The 18,644-nt window shown below is 41.5% G+C and overlaps 1 protein-coding gene across 2 annotated transcripts in view; it reads left to right on the forward strand.

Annotated features, from left to right (window-relative positions):
* The first annotated feature begins 630 nt into the window (after positions 1–630).
* Positions 631–18,644, forward strand: part of LPCAT1 (lysophosphatidylcholine acyltransferase 1) — a 68,437-nt gene continuing 50,423 nt past the window's right edge. The window contains exons 1-3 of one of the 2 annotated variants that reach the window (XM_050326448.1): positions 631–889; positions 7,439–7,581; positions 9,136–9,350. In XM_050326448.1, the coding sequence (XP_050182405.1) occupies positions 773–889; positions 7,439–7,581; positions 9,136–9,350 (475 nt within the window). In that variant the 5' untranslated portion in view covers positions 631–772. Of the gene's footprint in view, positions 890–6,710; positions 6,799–7,438; positions 7,582–9,135; positions 9,351–18,644 lie in introns of those variants that run through there. The other variant, XM_050326456.1, reaches the window with a different exon arrangement.

An 18,644-nucleotide genomic window follows, 5' to 3' on the forward strand; every position in this document is an offset into this window, starting at 1 on the left:
GGACCTCCCCAGCGCCAGCCATGTGATGCCAGCACAGCACCTGTGTCCTCCTCTCCCAGGTACGGCGCCGATGCTCGTTCAGCACCACCGGCCCCGCGCCGCTACAGCCGCGGCACCTCAGGATCACCTCCATCCATCCCGGAGCGACTCACACCCCTCAACCACCCCTTTTTATTTCCCTCGGTTTTGGTTTTTTGTGTTTTTTTTTTCCAAATTCTCCTCCGCCCTCTACGCCCAGCAGCAACCTCCCCTCCACCCCACCCCGGGGTTTGAGCGAGGTGCCAGCCCCCACCCCAGGTCCCCGTGGCCGCCCCCGCGACAATCCCCGCTCCCACCGGCGATGCAGCGCTGCCACGGGCACCGGGAACAGGCGGGCTGCGCCCCTCGTCCCACCGGGCGGGGCCGCGCTCCCGGCATGCCCGAGGGGGCCGCTCCCAGGGTGGGTAGGTGGGTGGGCGGAGGAAGGAGGGCGGGAGGGTCCAGGTCCGCTCCCCTCCCGCCTTACCCCCGCCGCTTCCCATTCCCACCCGCTTCCCATTCCCACCCGACGCGGAAACCGGCGCCCAGCCGAGCCGCTGTAGCCGGCGCGCAGGGCGCATGCGCGGCAGGGCGGGGGCCGGCGTCTAGTGGGGAGCGCTCCGGCCGCCGGTGCCGCCCGCGCTGCCCGCCCGCTCTCCCGCACTCCCTCCCTCCCTCCCGCCTGCCGCTGCCCGGCCACCGGCCGTCACCGCGCAGCGCCCGCACCCTCTGCCGCGCCGGCTCCTGCCCCGCCATGAAGTTGAGCAGCCGGGGCCGGGGATGCTGCGTGGGCGGCAGCCGGGAGCGCGGGCCGCCGCCGCGGAGCCCCTTCGTGCACCAGCTGCGCTTCAGCCCCCTGGAGAAAGCCAAGGTAGGGGCGTGGGGGGCTCCCCCCTCCCCACCCTTCCTCCTTCCGCGCCGTGCCCCTGGGGCGCTCCGGCCGGCGGGCCGCGTCCTGCGGCGGGCGGGGGCTCCCCGCCGGCGCTTTGTGAGCCCGGGGCCGCGGGGAGCCGGAGGAGCCGGTGCCTCTGTGTGTGCGGGGCGGGCGGGGGCTGCGGGCGGGCAGGGCGGCGGCGCCGTGCCCGGGGCGGGCGGGCGGCGGGGCTGGGGCGGCCGTGATGCTGTAGTGCCTCAACTTGTGCTCCGATGCCTTCTTCAGAAAAAACCTGTGGGTTTTTCTTTTCTTTTTTTTATTTTTTTCTTTATTTTTTTAGTGGGCTTGTTTTGCGTTTGGGAGGTTCGGGGTTTTGGTTGTTTGTTGGTTTTTTTTGTGTATGTGGTTTTTTTGTTTGTTTTGGGTTTTTTGTTTTGGTTTTTTTGTGGGTTTTTTTCGTTTTTTTTAATGGGGGGCGGAGGAGCGGCCCTGCGGAGCTCCTGTTTTCGACTGTCAGCTTGAGGTATTAACCCTGTGGGCCGAGGCATCCCGTGCAGCCCAAGTCTGGCCCCTGGGTAAATAGTCCCTGCCCCGTAATTTAGGTATTGTGCAGGTAGCGGGTGAGATGACAGGAAGCAGTATTAAAATGCAAATTTGCAGTTGCACGGCTTCTTATTTGGTTGGTTGGTTGGTTGGGGTTTTTTCCACCCCCTCTGTGCCTCAGTCTCACTCGCCTCGCATAGTGAGCAGTAGGTAGTTGGGTATTCAAAGGGCATGGCCCTTGTCTTAGGCTTTCGGTAAGATCTGGGTCACTTGCTGGAGAAAGAAATACCACCAGAGGCTCACCTTATGAGGGGCTGGCCATTTCTGTGACTTCCATCACTGTAATACTCAAGTTCTTCAAAGCTGCTGTTTCAGGAGTGTAACAGCGTGTGGTACCTATCGACATTGGGAATTAAGATCCACTAATACTGAACCTTTTGGATCAAGGTGCTCTAGATCCAACTTTGTTTTAATTACATTTTGAGTGAAGTTTGTTGTTCAAATGCCCTGTTACTGTCCAGATACTTAACACAAGATATGTATGCCCTGACTTAAAAAACATTGGAATGTACCTCATGTTACATCTGTGGCAACCAAGGAATTCATAGTAGACTCCAGTAGAAAAGGTTTTTAGTTTTATGATCAAGTTTCCCAGAATGTATTCAGTGGTTGCTGAGAAATTGTTGCTTGAGCGGAAAAGGGAGAAAAGGTTTATGTCATTTGCTGCATTTAGTTTATACCTAGGGCTTCCTCAATAAATTGCATAGTTGTAATGATTTCCTTTCTATGTTCCTGTACTTTGTTCCTGAAGTCATGTTTTCTGTGTAATTAATGAAGTAGAAGTCTTTCGGGGAGGAGAGAGAAGCAAAGATAGCATGTATTCATATGGACTAGAATTGTGTCCAGTTAAAACAGTATTTCATTTTGCAGTGTTAGTGTGTTTTTTAACTGTTGCTTTCTACCTGGTTATTTACAAGAAATTTTGAAAATACTGCTCTGAGAGCAGAGTATCAGTTTTGCAGGTTTTGCAGTGTTGAGTCTTATAGGAGCTATCAGCATTGCTGATCTGTTCTTAGTCCTGACAGACCTTTAGGCGTTTCGTCAGTGAAATGACTGTTTGTAGAACATACCTACCTTCTGTGCAGGCTGTCCTGTATATCTGTATGGGATGTGAGCATTGCCAATGGACTTCAAGGATGTAAACCGCAGGATGCGTTTAAAGCTCTGTAATTTTTGACTGTGGACAGTCCAAAGGAATAGCTGCCCTGCCAAAGAACGTGTCTTGGTCTTGCTTTTTAAGTGAGTTATATTTTACTGATATACAGCAGCACTGAGTTCTTTAACCCAGCCTTTCTTGCAGTCTTATTTTTGCAGTTTTATGTGAGGAAAAAGCACGTAAGCTGACAAACAGAACTGTGATAGATTTTCTTCTTTGCCTTAATCGTGCTTTTCCAGCCTCTTCACCAATTAAAAGCTGTGCTTGAGATAGAAGCTGTTAAAGAAGAGCTGTGGAACTGTTCCACTTATGAGAAATGCTCCCAGAAGAAGTGCTCCCCAGGGTGAATTATGTTCTCTTCCATACAGTCCTGGCCAGCTACAGAGGGTTCGGTGTGAACTATTACAGCTGAACTCACTTCCTGTTCAGCTGTAGGCACATACTGTGTCACAGGTTTTTTTGTCTGTCCTGTGAATCTAACGGGGGACTTCTGGGATTGCAGAGCCTATCGAGGAAAGTTAGGAATGCAGGTACAAGAAATAGGAAGCACAGGGAACTGGGAGACAAGGCTGCTTTGTCTGAAGGTGTGTTGTCTGTTGCTGATGGTCTGCCAGATAGCCCCGTTATCTTGCCTACAACCTCGTCCTGCAAGAGGTTAGACTAGCTTTCTTATTTATTAATACAACTCAAAAGTAAATGCATTTTATCGTGTTTCAGTCTGAGGCTGTGGGAGTGAATGAAAGATAGAAAGTAAGAGGGCAGAACAGCCATGAAGAGGATGAACAGCAAAAAGAAATCCTTTTGACTGTGAAGGAACTGTTCACGTCATCTTTTATTGACTTTATAAAATTTATAATCTGGGAGATTACAGAAGCATAAAAGCAGTAAGGCTGTTTCAGAACTGAATCTCATTCATCCTGTAGAAATGATGGCTATTTTACTCTGATCTGAGGGTGACAGTAGAGGTCATTCTTGAAGCTACCTGTTTTATTTTGGTACTGTAATAAAAAGATCTTTTCTGAGAGGAAGACAGACATGATTTCATTAACCATGAATTTCTTCTGGACACCAACAGGTAAATCAAAGCTCTTAATTCTAGTTACTGCTACAGAACAGGCAGAAGCATTACCAGAGCTGAGCTGTCACTAAGTGTCCATAGCTTTGTTTCCCTGCTGCTTAAAAACACAGTATGATGCCATTTTCCTTGCTTCCAGTGTTTCTGGCCCTTTTGTTTCACCAGTGCTGGCATTCATTTGGTGCCTTGGTGAGCTGATTTGGCTCATTAAACCCAGCATATCATTGTGTTTTTCTGTGTTCTGATTGTTTTCTTTTGCTGGGATGGCTTTTCTTCCCCCACTAATGAGCTATATTCTCTGGTTGCAAGTTCGCATAAGTGCTAGAACTGACTCAAGGGGAGGATTGAGGAGGGAGTGAACAGAACCACTCTCTTTAGCAGCAGTGATCTCTTAGCTTGGTTTAGTTGCACATAAAAATTTCTACTCCTGTGTTTGTTTCCATGAATGTGTCAGTTGGGGAATTTGGAGAGTGGGAAGGAGAATTGCTGAGGGATGAAATCGCAGCTCCTTCAGTGCCATCTTTGGAGAGTTGTGCGATCAGGATGATAATAGTGAGGAAGTAAAAGTGTGGGGCAATATGTAATCTATATCTAATATGTGTAAAAGAAAAATCAAAACCTTTACTATGTCAAATACTATTTTCTTTTTTTCAGTATGTTACAATTACTTTATAACAAGTCACAGAAGTTTTGTTGTGAATAAACTGATTTTTAATGATATTTCTCACTGTATCACTAATTTCAAAGCTTCTCTGTGCATGAGAAGTATGATAGTGGATTTCAAGACAGGAAACAGACCCACAGAAATAGAAACAAGGGTACTCTCTGATTCCCTTGCTCTGTGTGTCCTGAAGAACTTAAGTCCTTTCTAAGTCCATATTTTACACCTTCATCATGAGTTCACACTCAAATCTGAATGCAGAGTCTCTAAACAAGGAGAACACATGATACCTTTTTAGTTTAAGTGACTTGCCTTACATCAGATTGAAGCCATTCTGATGGCAGAGTGGAGATCAGTTTCCCAGAGCAGCTTTCTGTTACAAGCTGTAAAACCATCCTCTCCCTTCCTGCTGTCAATGGGTCTTTCACAGTTTACGCTGCAACTTCTGAAAAAGCAAGTTGGATCCTGTAGACTAGCAAATGTTAAATAAGCTATAGTCAAACCCCTCTTGAGAATTTTGATCATGAGCTGAACCTCCCAAAGTACAACTCCAGATGGACCTTTAGGGTTTTTTAAATGTATCTCAAAACACAACTGTTTACATATGACTTAACAGACAGAATTTGTAATTTTAATAGGAGACGTGTCTGGGTGAATGTCCTAAATATGTAAAGATGTGATCTTCAACATAAGATGTCTGTACAAGGTCATACCAGAAGTGTGTATCTCTTGCATTCTGATCTCTGACAATGGCCAGTGGGGACAGGATCTTATCCCTTTTCTGTCTAACACATGCACTATTACTGTACTGTTTTACAGGATAGAAGCTTTCTTTCACAGGAAGATGTCTGAATAAAGATGTAGACTGAACTAGTTTTCAAATGCTAGTTTCTTTCATGATTCCTAACCTCCTTCAGAGGCTAAGTATGTATCTCTCTCCTACCAAATTTCTTGTGTGGACAGGTACTGAACTACCACCTCCTAAAAAGAGTCTGGTGTCATAGCCAGACCCTGCACACTTGGTGCACTTGCTTCTTGCTGGCCATTACCGCTAATGCTGTCTTTGGAAGACTAAGAGACCTTTTCTACACATTTATGCTACCTTTCATGACATTATGGATGCAAGTAACACTTCCCTTCTGCGATGTGGCACTAAAATTATCTTGATACAAAGGATTGCTACAGAGATGCAAAGGATGGAATATTTCATTCCTAGTCACCTGCCATTCTGCTTTACCCTGGTATAGGAGGAGACTTTGAGGAGTGGGAGGGAGGGAGTGTGAATCCCAGAGGACTGTGTCCTCACCTGCATTTTGTTTCCCTTATTTCTTGGTGGCTGGTCCTTCTCATTTTAGGAACTTAGAAGGCAGCTGCTCTCTCATCTCCAGAAAGCTCCCCTGTTTGCTAACAGACATGGTGGTCTTGTCTGTGGATGCAGGGTTGTGTGAGTTGGTGTAACTTCAGCGCTCGTCTGACCATTGCAGTGTGTGAAGTTTTACTAGTTCATCTGAGAAAATAGCCTATCTAAGGAAAAAAAAAAAATCCTTTTTCAATCAGTTCTGCAAACTAAAGCAGTCTACGCAGGGACTGGAATCCTGGTTTGGGGAGTGAGACCATTGTAATTACAAGATGATGTTTTGTAACAACACCAGTCTGAACCATCACTGTAAAATCTCGTATTGCAGTGGGCAGATAGCTTAGGCCTTGAAATTGATAGCTTGGGCTTTTCTTCTGTTGTCTACTCCCTGCCCCTACTCTAGATCTACAGATTTGTGCAGCTACAGGGTAAGGTGGTTATTGAGCTGTTTGGGGAAGTGTGAGAAATTGGGAACTGATCAGTGGGAAACTGAGCTGCATGATGACTGGATCTGCATCAGGGAAGAGAAGAATATGAATAAAGCTTTCCACAGCAGCCTGGAGATACATCAGATTAAGCACAACATGAGACAGCAGCTTATGCCTGTTACTCATCTTTGCCTGGCCTTGTGATGCTGAAAAGTGCCTTTTTTTTTTTCTTTTTTTTTACCTAATTAAGTACACCTGTGAATATGTAGTGTATTTACTTTTAAATTCTTTTTACATGACCTTTGTTTCCTAGTGTCTTCATCTTCTGTTAGCCTCCATTGTACAGCTGGAGGAACGTTGATGCTACCCCAGTCAGCTTCAAACAGTTCTCAGTTCCCTCTCTCTCCCTTAGCTAGTCCTGAAGCTGTACCCCTCCTCCACTTTAAGAGGTCTTTTTTTCCTTTCTTTGTCTTTTGAGTGACAAAGATGTGACTTGGTCCCTGTAACTGTTTCCTGAAGCAAGACTGAGGGAGAAGTTCCAACCTGAGATGTTTTTCAGCAGAGTTGAAGGAAGAGAACTGATTGGCAGGGAGTGGGCTCTCTGAGAACCAGAGTGCTGGGAGGAGGTACAGAAGCAACTGGCTTCACCGTGGCTTCCCAGAGGAGCATAACTTCTTGGAAACCTCTGCTTTCCAGGGAGTTATGTCTCATAGCACAAACCTGGAACTTAAAATCCCATGCATGTCTGGATGTTTGTCTAGAGGTCTGTTTACAATGTTCCCCGCAGCTTCTGGTTCCAAGAAAATACTACAGAGGAAGAAATCTTCTGTTTGCATCCTGTGTTGCTGTGTGAATGCACCCTACATAAGTGTACATCACTGTCTGGTAGCTGCTGTAATGAACTGATTTCTCTGTAGTGCAGCAACATTTACAACACACCCATGCTAAATATTTGCTTTATGTGAGGCTGCAGAACGGGAAAAGAGCATGAGATTGTATTCACTGACAAACATAGGTTCAGAAGAAGAGTAGAAAGCTAAGGCTTCGTTAGCTCTATAGAGCATGTTGTGTTTCAGCTATGATTAAGATTGGTAAATACAAAATTGTGTGCATACAGCACAGTTATTTGTTTGGAACTGAGTTGTGTCCTTAACATTAGGTATTTTTCAGTTAAGACTTGGTATCAGTTTCTAGGAATGGGGGACTTTTTCAATCTGAGATTGTGTTAGAATAATGCTTTTTTTTTTTTTAACTATTGTTTTGCAGATTGCCTTCATGACCTTGACTCTGTTTCCTATCCGACTCTTTTTTGCTGCTTTTATGATGTTGCTGGCCTGGCCTTTTGCATTCATTGCTTCAATGGGATCTGATGAGCAAGAGCTTGAAAAGCCCCTCTCCTGGTGGCGAAAGTGAGTCACTCATGTGGTGAACTACTAAGAGAATCATCATATAGTTCAGCAGTTTGAAATAGAGAAGATGGGAAATACCTCGTATCTGTCTCAGAGATGTGCTTTTCTCTTCAAAAGAAAAATATAAAAAATAACACTGTCCACAGATGGGGAAACTAAGAATACCTCAACTCTTTGATTTACCAGGTGACCCAAGAATTACAGGGAGAAAAACTGGTATCTCTGACTTCTTATCTTTATTGAGTATATAGTGTGAAGCTTTGTTGTGGCATCCTTCACTTTCCCCTATTCCTGTAATGTCAACTTCTGGTTATGAAGACTGACTCTATGGAATATGCCCAAATTTCATATTCTAAACCGTTGGTTTGCACTGCTTAAACCCACTGTTTTCTACACTGTGATGAATTGACAAAACTTGTGTTGTTTGCCTGAGGGCTTGCCCCATACTTTCTTTAGTGCTTATTAAAAGTCTGTGCTTGTTTTGATATTGGAATACCTTAGGTAAAATGTAAGATAGTGTTCACCCATCCATGAACACTGCCGTTTGGGGAGCAAGAAAGGAAGAGCGTATCACCTTTTCTGTAAAGAACTTTAAAATTAGGGTCTGACACTAACATGAGGGAAGCTGATTGTGTTTTGCATCACAGGAGGGAAGGAGGTTGAGAACCACAGAGGCGTGTCACTTTACATTTCATTTGTAGTGATATCAGTATAATAACTAAAGGAATAATGGACTGCCTTGAGTCTTGCATACAATTATTTTGAATCCTTTTAAATTTTCCCTCCTCCAATTAATCCAGTTTTCAGTGTCACCCTGCTCCCCAGCTTCCCAGTTGCTGTAAGTGTAACAATTTGTTGTGTTTGGGTTTTGTACTCTGTTGGTTCAAAGTTTCTCTTTTTGTGACTATCAGACAGTTTAAAAAAACAGGAAAACAAAACTCCACAAAAAATCAACCAACAAACAAAACAAAAACCCCAAACCAACAAAACCCCACAAAACAAAACACCAAAAACACATCACCCAAATCGCTTTAGGAGGAGTTAGGGAAAAGGGAAGAAAACAAAATATTTCCAGGGCTCTCATATGTATTCTCTAGGCATTCCTGTATTTGAGAATCTCTGCCCTACATTTCTCCACTGTTTTGTTTGGATAAACTTGAAACCGAGAATCAGGGTTATTGCATTCTAGCAGTATCCTAGGACTCAATTTATTAGAGATTTTTAGGTGTCGCTAGAAAACATTAGACATTGTATAGAAGAAACTCCAGCAGTCATAGCCTGAATAAAAATTAGTTTGATGATAAAATAAATGCCAATCTAACTGTGATTCAAATGGATTCATGTTCAGGTGTAAAATGAATTGAACAGCATCTTACCTTGAAAATGGTCTTAAATCTACTAGAAGGCTGTGCAGTGTTGAAGCTCTGTTTAAGCATCGTATCCTATCTGTACTTTTCTCATATATATATATAAAAAGTTTTTAAGCAATGTTTTGCTTTTCATCATAGTAAGGTATTCCTGTGGCAGCATAACTGTTTTCTCAACTCTTTGCAGGATAGTGGATGTTTTGCTGAAAGCAATCATGAGAATGATGTGGCTTGCTGGTGGATTCCACTGGATAAATGTTAAAGGCAGACGGGCATTGCCAGCGGAAGCAGCAATATTAACTGTGGCTCCCCATTCTTCCTACTTTGATGCCATTCCAGTAACTATGACCTTCGCCTCCATTGTGATGAAAGCAGAAAGCAAAGATATTCCTGTTTGGGGAAGTAAGTTGGTAGATACTTAATTTTTCAAGAACAATTGAAAATCATTGCTTAGGAAGTTCACTGGCTGTGTTTGAGAATGACTGAAACACAAAGAAAAATTTGCTATAATATATGATGAGGGTTTTATTTTAACTGATCTATTTAGAATGTCAATAGGAAAAAACTGGGGGAGATGTTGTTCTTTTTCCCCTTTCTCCAAAATTGAATCATGGTATGCAGTCAAAGCAATCCTCCAGAACTCAGGTTAAATTTGCAGTAAAATTGCAACATTTTAAGACCTGACAGATAGAAAAGCAAATTAGGATGGGCCTATGGAAGCAAAGACTAATGCTAGAGAGAAAGTTCCCCAAGACTTATTACTTGGTGCAAGTTGGGGTGCCATGCCGGAAATATTTCTTAGGAATGCTGTCTGCTCTGAATGGTACCCTGCCTTGAGGGAGTGCTGCTAATCCTTCACTCATCAGTAAGTTTGTTTCTGGCAGGGTGTGAGAGATGAGCGTGAGCAGACTCTTGTGCACTCAGATTGAGTCATGAGAAGAGCCTCAGATGCCTGAGTCAGTAGTGTTTGAATAGTATCTTGTATTATCATTTTTCAGTGTAAGTTCTCAAAAATGTTTGAGATACATGGGATTTTTAATGCAGTTGTGCAAAAAAAAAAAAAAAGGTGTAAGTCTTTTGGGCTTGTAGACTTCTAAACAAAATCTGTGTGGAAGCATTTTGGAGAAGTCCACCGTATTGTGTCTAGCAGCCAGCAAAGTTCAAAGAATTGCCCTTTGTCTCACTGTGTAGATTTTAAGGGTAATATAAAAATGACAAAAGATTTTACTTTGGCGTTGCGTAGGACTCTTAATTTAAAAATCTAATCAAAAGCTTTGACTTCCTTTGCAACTAAGTGGAATCAGGTTGTTGGTGTTGATGTCCTCCTAAAATTTCATTAGACAATGTGTTCTTAAGATTATATTCAAAATCAGAAGCTGAGACATGGCCAGATACTGTTGTGAGACAGTATGTTGGCACTCCCATACAACATAGGTGTATCCAGGCCAGCTGAGGCTCTAGAAGCAGGCCAGACATAGAAGCAGGGGCTGATTTATCTTCTTTCTCAGGTGACTCAATTTGCTGTTTAGTAATTGCTGGCTCAGCAAAATAAAGTAGTCTGTGTGGAACTCCCTTTGACTTGAAGGTGGACTGTATGGAGGACCCAAACTGGACGAGGTAACTCCAGGCCATGTTGTGTTACTGAAATGTGATGAAACGACAGAATGGCATTTGACAGAATGCTATAATGGGTACTTAACTACCCACTTAATAGATTCAGTGGGAGTTAGTGGGGAAGCCTGAGGAGAATTTGAAGGGATATGGAGATATGCACTTCCACTGAACGTAACACAAATAATGCACATCAAGTAGTTAAAACTATTTCTATGTACCTAATTTAATTTTAAGGTAACTTCTAAAGGATTCTTTTGAAAGTCTAGACAGTACATTTTGAAAAATTATTCACTTGATTTTGTTCATGTGTGAGTAAAACCAGTTACAGAAAAACAGAAAACATGTAGTGATTTGATGGAATATTTCTGGAATGTACAGTGCAGTCAAATAAATGGATGGTTTGTCCTCTGTCTCTGCATTTGCTTTATGTTACACAGCCACAAAAGTTGTGTAGTCCCTTTTAAAATGTTCACAAAAATGCCACAGAAATGAGGCATAGCAAGGGTCGCAATTGGGATTCAGAGTTTAAAAAGCTTTTTTGTTTTTAGAGGAGTATTTTTCTATGAGCAACACTAAGTACAGCAGCTTATGTTATTTAAGTAAGTGGACCTTAACAGAGAGGTGAGTAATCAGTATATTGATTAATTTAGCTTAAAAATCAGTGAAAACTTTCCAGTGGAGTGAAGCTGTCGTTTACTTATTTGTTTTTCTGCTTGAAAGAAGTTTTCGTGAAGCAAATAGTGCTATCTTCTTTGATCTAGGTTTTTAATCCTAATGTTATTTACACTTCTCCGCATGCACACACATGAAAGAAATAAATATTAAAAAAATGGTATTTCTCTCATGCTGTCTATCTGTGGAAAGATGCTCATGTTTTTATTGGATTGCCTGGTGAATTGTCAACACTCTAGACATTAATCTAGAATTTATCCCGGAGAGGTCAGAATTTTTACGTTCTTCAGTTTTGTAAGTCTTGCAGACTTGTTATACCATCTCCAGGGAAGTTTTGTAGCCAGTCACTGACCTTCCTGTCTGTAAATTGAGTCTTGTTAATGGTCACTCAGAATCTTCTGGGAAGCTTTGAATCTATTTGACTCTCTGAGCAGACTCAGGCATGTAAAAAATGACATGGCAGGGGAAGTTTGAAGATAGTTTTCAAGGATGAGGACCTTGGGTGAAGAGTAGGGAATCATCCAAAATATCCAAGTGTGATTTAAAAAGTTGGCTTTCTTTATGTACTGACAGTGTTTATTGGGACATTTTATGCTCTATATCAAAGGGATCAGGTGCTTTAGCAGGTGCAAAAAGATCTGATTGCTAACTGGTTATTGAGATTGGTTCTGCAAATATTTTAATATGTTTCTGGAGCTGTATTATTGTATCCCTAGTTTGCCAGTCATGGAATATTAAGCTTCTGATCCACATGCAAGTCCAGATTATTAAAAACCTGTTCTTCATGGGATTGCAAGTATTCCACAAGTATGCTTGTGCATGAGTGTTTTATTGCTTTCTAACTTGAAGGTACCTCTTCTGAACCACAAAGTCCAATTTCAGAAGCAGATGTAAGTCTTGTGACTCTTACAGACATCTTCCTCCTTTTTAGGAAAACAAAGAAAAAAACCCTCAAATTTAAAAATGCGCTTTTCTTCTGAAGGAAGAGTTTTGAACTCTTCCATTAGCGGTCAGTAGTGAAGGAAATTATCTGCTTGGCACACACACGAGGTTAACAAACTCTGGGGAGGAACTGCTTGCCCAAATATAAAAGAGATTACAACCAAAAAAAAAATAATCAGTATCTGGGAAGCAGAGAATGCCAAACAGACAGTACATCATGATGCTGAAGGAAGACATATGTTTCCATGCAGTGACTTTCCAGAGTTTTAGTAGATTGGAGATATAAAATTCACTGGACCACTTAAGTGTAAAATGTGCAGCTGGGAAGATGACATCTAGGAGTCTGTTATACCTTACATGGTCTGAAGAAGTCAGATCAATGAATTTATCAGCACAAATCCTTACACTTTTCCTGTTTTGTCTACTGAATCTCACTTTAAATCAGGACAAGGTTTTTGCATGAATTCTGGATAGTTACATTTCCTTGCCTTATTTTTGACTGTTGAAGCAACCTGGGAAAAAGTAATTTTTCATTGTTGAAGTGGTCTGTGCTGCTGCAGAAATGCTTCAATAAGAAGGAAAAGGAATTTATCAGTAAATAGGGGGTTATGGGTATTTTGTTGGATCACTTCTGTGATTTGAACATCTTCAGTGATGTGAACTTTTAGAAAATAAATTGAAGGTGATAAGCTAGTTAAAACTTTAAGCAGCTTCTCAACATCTCTAACATCACCCTCTGAAAAGAAGAGGGATTTGGTACCTGTGAAACAAAATGAGGGGATATGTTAGCTTAAGTTTATAAAGGGGAAGGGGGTAATTTCTATTTGGCACAATGCAGAAGAGCTGTAGAGGAAGGGAGAATCATACTGTGCTGTAAAACTGTCAATTCTGTCCTGGGTGGTTTTTTCCAAATCTAGTAAACTTGTGAATTTTTGTTCGAGCTCATCTTTTGACAGTACATTCTAGGCTTTTCTAAAGCACATCATGACTAAAAGATGAGAAATAAGTAATTCAGGGGGAAATATTTATGCTTTAGTAGCTGGGTATGTTTTCATCTCAAACCTTAAAAGATATCAAATTACTCATCAGCTCTGTTATGGAACCTAATCCTTCAGTCCTTCACCTCAAGTGCCCCTCCTTCTCCCCCACCCCTTCCAAAGCACAGAAGGAAGAGAACTGTGGTAGACCCAGAGTTTGTGAGAATCTTGCATTCAAATACTTGAATGCTTTTTGGAAAAATCTGCTGTAAGGTGAAAACATCACAGATTTCTTTATGCACTGTAAATCAGCAGCTTAAACACTAAGGTCACCAGGATGAAAGCTGACATCCTAAGCTACGCTGGTATTGTAGCCTGCCTTGAGTACATGAAGGAGCTCCCCAGTTCTGATGAGCATCTTGTAGTTGTTGCCAAGCTTAGCCATTTCATCATCTCCTTTCAAACCTTCCATTTCAAAATTAAAGGTTTCCTTCAGGCTGTGGGCACGCAGATGGCCTTGCAAGGTTTCTGTCCTCACAGGAGCTCTCTTGGAGAGACTTGAAATAGTTGGACTGTCATTTGTGTATTATAGGTATGCCTTTATTATTTGGGTTAGAGTCCTGGGAAATTCAGTAAAAATTATTTCTCATTTAAACTACTGCTGAAATGCCTAAACCACCATCACTTTTTTTAAGCATGCTTGATAATATGGTTCATACCACAGTATGTAGGAAACCTGCAAACCAACACTACTGCCTGCCTTAAATACTTTTGAGACTGGCAGTAGAAAGCTGAAACATACAGCCATGCCCTCATGCAGGTATTGCAGGTGTGAAAGCAAACAACAATCTTTGTGATATAAAAAAAATCTTTGTGCCTCAAGAAGTCCTTAAGGGAAATAGATCACATTTTGAAAGACCAACCCAAATACCACAGAATTTACTTCTGTTAAAGCTAAAAGAGGACACTGATTATTTACCTCCCACTGCTGACTTTTCCTTGTCCTGCAGACTGCATGTGTCCTGCCTTTCTCTTTGGAACTCGAGAGGGGAATTTTCTTGTTAACACTGTTTCTATACCAGGAATACTTGGTATCCCTTCTGTCAGGTGGTCCATCTGCTAGGCATTTAGTCAAATTAGCAGAAGTTCTTGACGTGCACTGAGCTTCAGTGGTTGGTTCAGATTTTAGTCTTGGACTTTAGTGTATGTTTCTGTGTATATTTGTTGGTCTAATAATGTTCTACCACTAACTTTACAAATCTCATGTAGAGTACCATGACTATAATAACTTTTTCTTAACTTTTTCTCTAAGAACAATATGATTCCAAGTGGAAAAGATCCTAATTTTGGTTGACTTGAGTTTTGTGCATTGATACAGCTTCATGTATTTGGTGTGGGGGGTCTTGAGTTTTTCCATTTTTAAGGTCCCTGTGTCCATATACATAGGAATTAATTTTAGTCTGGAACCTTAATGGTTTTTTCCCCCCATAACTTTCATAAGACTTCTGAGCCGTTTGCAGATTTCTTTTCTTCTTTTCTCTCCAGAAAAAAGCAGTCTTCATATTAGATGTTATGAATTTCATATTAGATATTACTTCATTTAAAAAGCCTTCACGTTTATATACCCCTAAATACAAAATGCACAAGAGGGCAACTAATAATATAATCTGTATTTTTTCCATAGTAGAAAAAAATCAGGGGTAAGTACAGTAAATGGATATGCCACAGCAAGGCTACTTGTACGGCTTCATGTTAAATGCAAACAGAGCCAGTTGTACTGCCTCAGTAGGCTGCCCTCTTAGTGTGTATCAGGAGAATGTATGTGTTGGGATTTTGTCTTGTTTGGGAGAGATGCCAAGGGAAAGCCTCACGTTCATCATTCTCTGTGTTTGCAGCAAATCTGTGACTTTGATGCTAATTCTACAGTGGTGAAAATGTAACTGCCTCCTCAAAAGCGTGTGCATGGATACCTTTTAGAAGAACTGTATTTAGTGCCGTGTTGCTGTTCCATTGCTTTTTGTGTTCTCTGATGCCTTGTAGAACCAGTGGTGAAGTTGCCAGTGTAGTTGTATCTACTGCGTGGTTGTAACTGCCAAACATAATTTAAATGGTTTGCTACAATACTGTTGTGTGTTACACAGCAGTTCCTGTCTTGATTTGAAACAAGGTTTCCTCACACTCGTTTGCCTCGAAATAGAGAGGTGAAATAAATTTTTTTTCTCTGCTGCTATCTTAAGGCATTCATTGACACCAATTGTACGTGTTCAGCTCATCAGGGAGAAACCTTTTTTTTTTTCTTATGCACTGAGGTGGTGCTTAAATTGATTGCATGGGTGTTAACATTTCTAAAGTCAGTTGGAGCTGCCACCCTGCAATTAATTAAAGCAATATTGAATTTTTGCAGGCTCTCTTAAAAAAGGCTGTTCTCTGCTAGAGCAACTTTCAATTGGTTAGCATATCTGTGGTGTTCTTGCTGCCTTGCAAGGCAGAGGTTTTAATGAATTACTGGCAGTGCTGTTTAAATTGCAGGCACCTGCCTAAGAAGGTGGAGTACAGCACGTCAGCTGTCCTCAGGACTGACACTGCTAGAGAAAAAGCTGGAGTAATGGCACTGGCAAGGTCAGTTTTGTGAATTGAGGGATTGGCTGTCATTGCCTGATAGAATTGATAATTCAAGGCTGGTTTTAGTGGAGTGTGTGAGAGGAGCTGGGCAAGCACATTTTTCAGAGTCTGAATACTTGAGCTGTGGTCTTCAGTACCTGGTTACAGTCAGTCTTGGACCGTTAAATTGCTGAGCAGGCAAAGATATGATTATGTTCTGTTTATTAAACATATTGCACACTTCTGCTTGTTTCCTTTAACTGCTCAGTATGCCAGCTGTCTGGAGCATTTTCATGCATGCTGCTTTTTTGCTCCTGGCCTGACTTTGTTCTAGTCCTCCCTATTCCTTACATCACATCCTACCTTATGGTATGCTCTCCCTGTGTTTTCACTTGATGTCTGACCTCAATCTCGTCTTGTCCACTTGCTTGATATGTTTCTCAGCTTTTCTTTACAGACCTCTGTCTCTGTCCCTGACTTTTTGGAAGAGACTATCCTAGTACAACCCTTGAATTTTCAGATTTCCATCTATTTAATGAACATGAAAATATGTGGTGATAGTAAAGGTCTGTGTAGCCTTGTGCTCTGTTTTCAAAAGCGGTTAAGAAAAGAGTAGATGAGGAAAGGCAAGTACAGAACTAGCCTTCCCTTGGTGGGTACTTTCAGCTTCCTACTGATGAGAGTTTCAGTTTCACTTGACTTGTTGGACTTAAACACTAAGGACCTGGTAGCTGGTATCTTACAGGATCTTCAGTTGCTGTTTAATAGTAAAACAAGAATTCTGTCAGCTTTTAGTTTGATCTCTAAGGAAATAAGAATTAATAAGACCACCCTGTCTAAGAATTGATGTGATGGATTGAAATAGTGATGTCTTCACACACATATTTGAAAAAAGGTAATTGTAAAAAAGATACTAAGTTCTGCAAGCTGCATGAAAATACTATTTTAACTATTTTGTGTCATATAATTCAACAAGCAGGACACATCCATAGGAAACCAAGCTTTCAGTTGTTTCTGTTCTTTTTCAGCATAGGTTTTCTTTGCATGTGGGTGTGTTGCTGTTTGTGGTGCTGGTTATTTGTGAGATAACTTAGCGTGTGTTACTTTGGAACTTAGTAGCTTGCTTTAGGAAGGTTGTAACAGTAAAGCTCCCAGGTTTACACACAACTTGCCTGTACAGTTTTCAGATACAGACAACATTAGTGTAATCTGATGTTTCCATCATGTTACCCTAAGTAAAATCTATCTGCTTGCTTAATGTCTTGTGTTACAGAGAAGACCTTGCTTGCAGCAATCCTCCAGAACCTCAGAGCTCTGGATTTATCTTATTCCTTGACCTGAAGCAACCCAAATTCCATCATTTGGGCCTAATGTAAAAGAAAATTTGGGGTGAATGCTGGGGATGTTTGGATCTTTTGCTTTCTTTTATTTTATAATGTTTTTGCTATGGAATAGTAATTTGCAACAGTAGGGCAAACTCAGGAGTAGCATCTCTAAGAAACAAACAATTATAATACCAGATATGGTTTCCCTTGTTATTTTTATTGCTTGTTCTGTGTTTGGGGTTTTTTCCCCCCTATTTTTTATACATTAATCTTTCTGGGTTTTGTTTGGGGGCTTTTTGTTGGTTGGTTGGTTGGTTTTTTTAGCTTCCCCCAACAGTAACCCCAACTGACCAATGATGATCTTTGCTCCCCTAGCAAGCATTGCTCTACAGATATTGTCTAAGATCAGATATGTAGGAATAAGTGCACGACTAAGGTAACTTTTCTGTGATATACTGTCTCCTAAGCTTTGGCAATCTGTGGGATAAAACCAATATTTCAGAGGCTGGCTGACTGTTTGGGACCTTGCTGTAAGTTTTGACAGATTAGTTTCTCCGGACCATAGAAAGATTTTGGTGAGTTGCTGGCTAAAATTCCAGTAGAATGACACCGGAACCAGCAGCTTTTGCTGAGTACAGGACTGTAATTCCTTACAGTGTTTGTTTTTTCTTCACACTTTAAGCACTGGCTGATCCATTAATGCAGCAAGTCTATCCTTGGCAAAAGAAGATTATACAATTAGTGGCAGTGAACTCATCCCACAGTGGTTGCAAATATGAAAACTGTATTTTGGGCAAATAGAATAACCAATATTTTAGTGACTCTGGAACCTTTGAATAAAAATACGAGATAACAAAGTTATTAAAAGGTATTTGAAGACAACCTGCTTAAATAAAAACATGAAGCAGTATATTTGAAGTTGCTTCACTTGTAGTACTTTTGGACACTGCAAAACAGCTGCATGTGCTCATTATTTTGAAAGTTGTCTTTGGTGTCCTGGTGACTGACATGCATGGACTGGATCCTGTGGATTGATTTCTGATTTTTGCTCATGTTCATTTTGTGTCTGGCTATGTACAAGAGGTTTCCCACTGAGCCAGGAAGAGGATGTCTGAGATCTAATTCAGCGGGTATGAGGAACGGGCAAACAGGTGACAGCTGAGAAAATAAGCACACTTTTTCTTTTGATGATACTGAGTCCTCACAAAAAAATGACATCAGAATATGGAATATCTTTTGTGATGTACCTTTAGGGCATCTGAGCTGTCATAGAAGATAAAAGCTCTAAAAACAGAGACAGTCTGACCCATGGGATATCTTTTGGAAGCACTTTGGAAGAGGGAGATTCCTGCTACTTTGCTGGGTTAGGAGGGACTACAGACTTTGTGAATTTTGTGGCAGGAAGAAATGACCTATAGACAGTCACAGCTGTATTGTTGCAGAAAACTGTGCATAATATGTACCATCCTATTTTAGATTGTCTGTGTTGTATATATTGGTCTGTATTGGTCTATTAAAAATTGAACTATTACAAAGTGGCAAAACTGTGGAAATGGTTTTCCTCG

The sequence above is a fragment of the Myiozetetes cayanensis genome, unplaced genomic scaffold (genome assembly GCF_022539395.1).
Source record: "Myiozetetes cayanensis isolate MyiCay16 unplaced genomic scaffold, myiCay2020 scf1, whole genome shotgun sequence".
Classification (NCBI taxonomy): domain Eukaryota; kingdom Metazoa; phylum Chordata; class Aves; order Passeriformes; family Tyrannidae; genus Myiozetetes; species Myiozetetes cayanensis.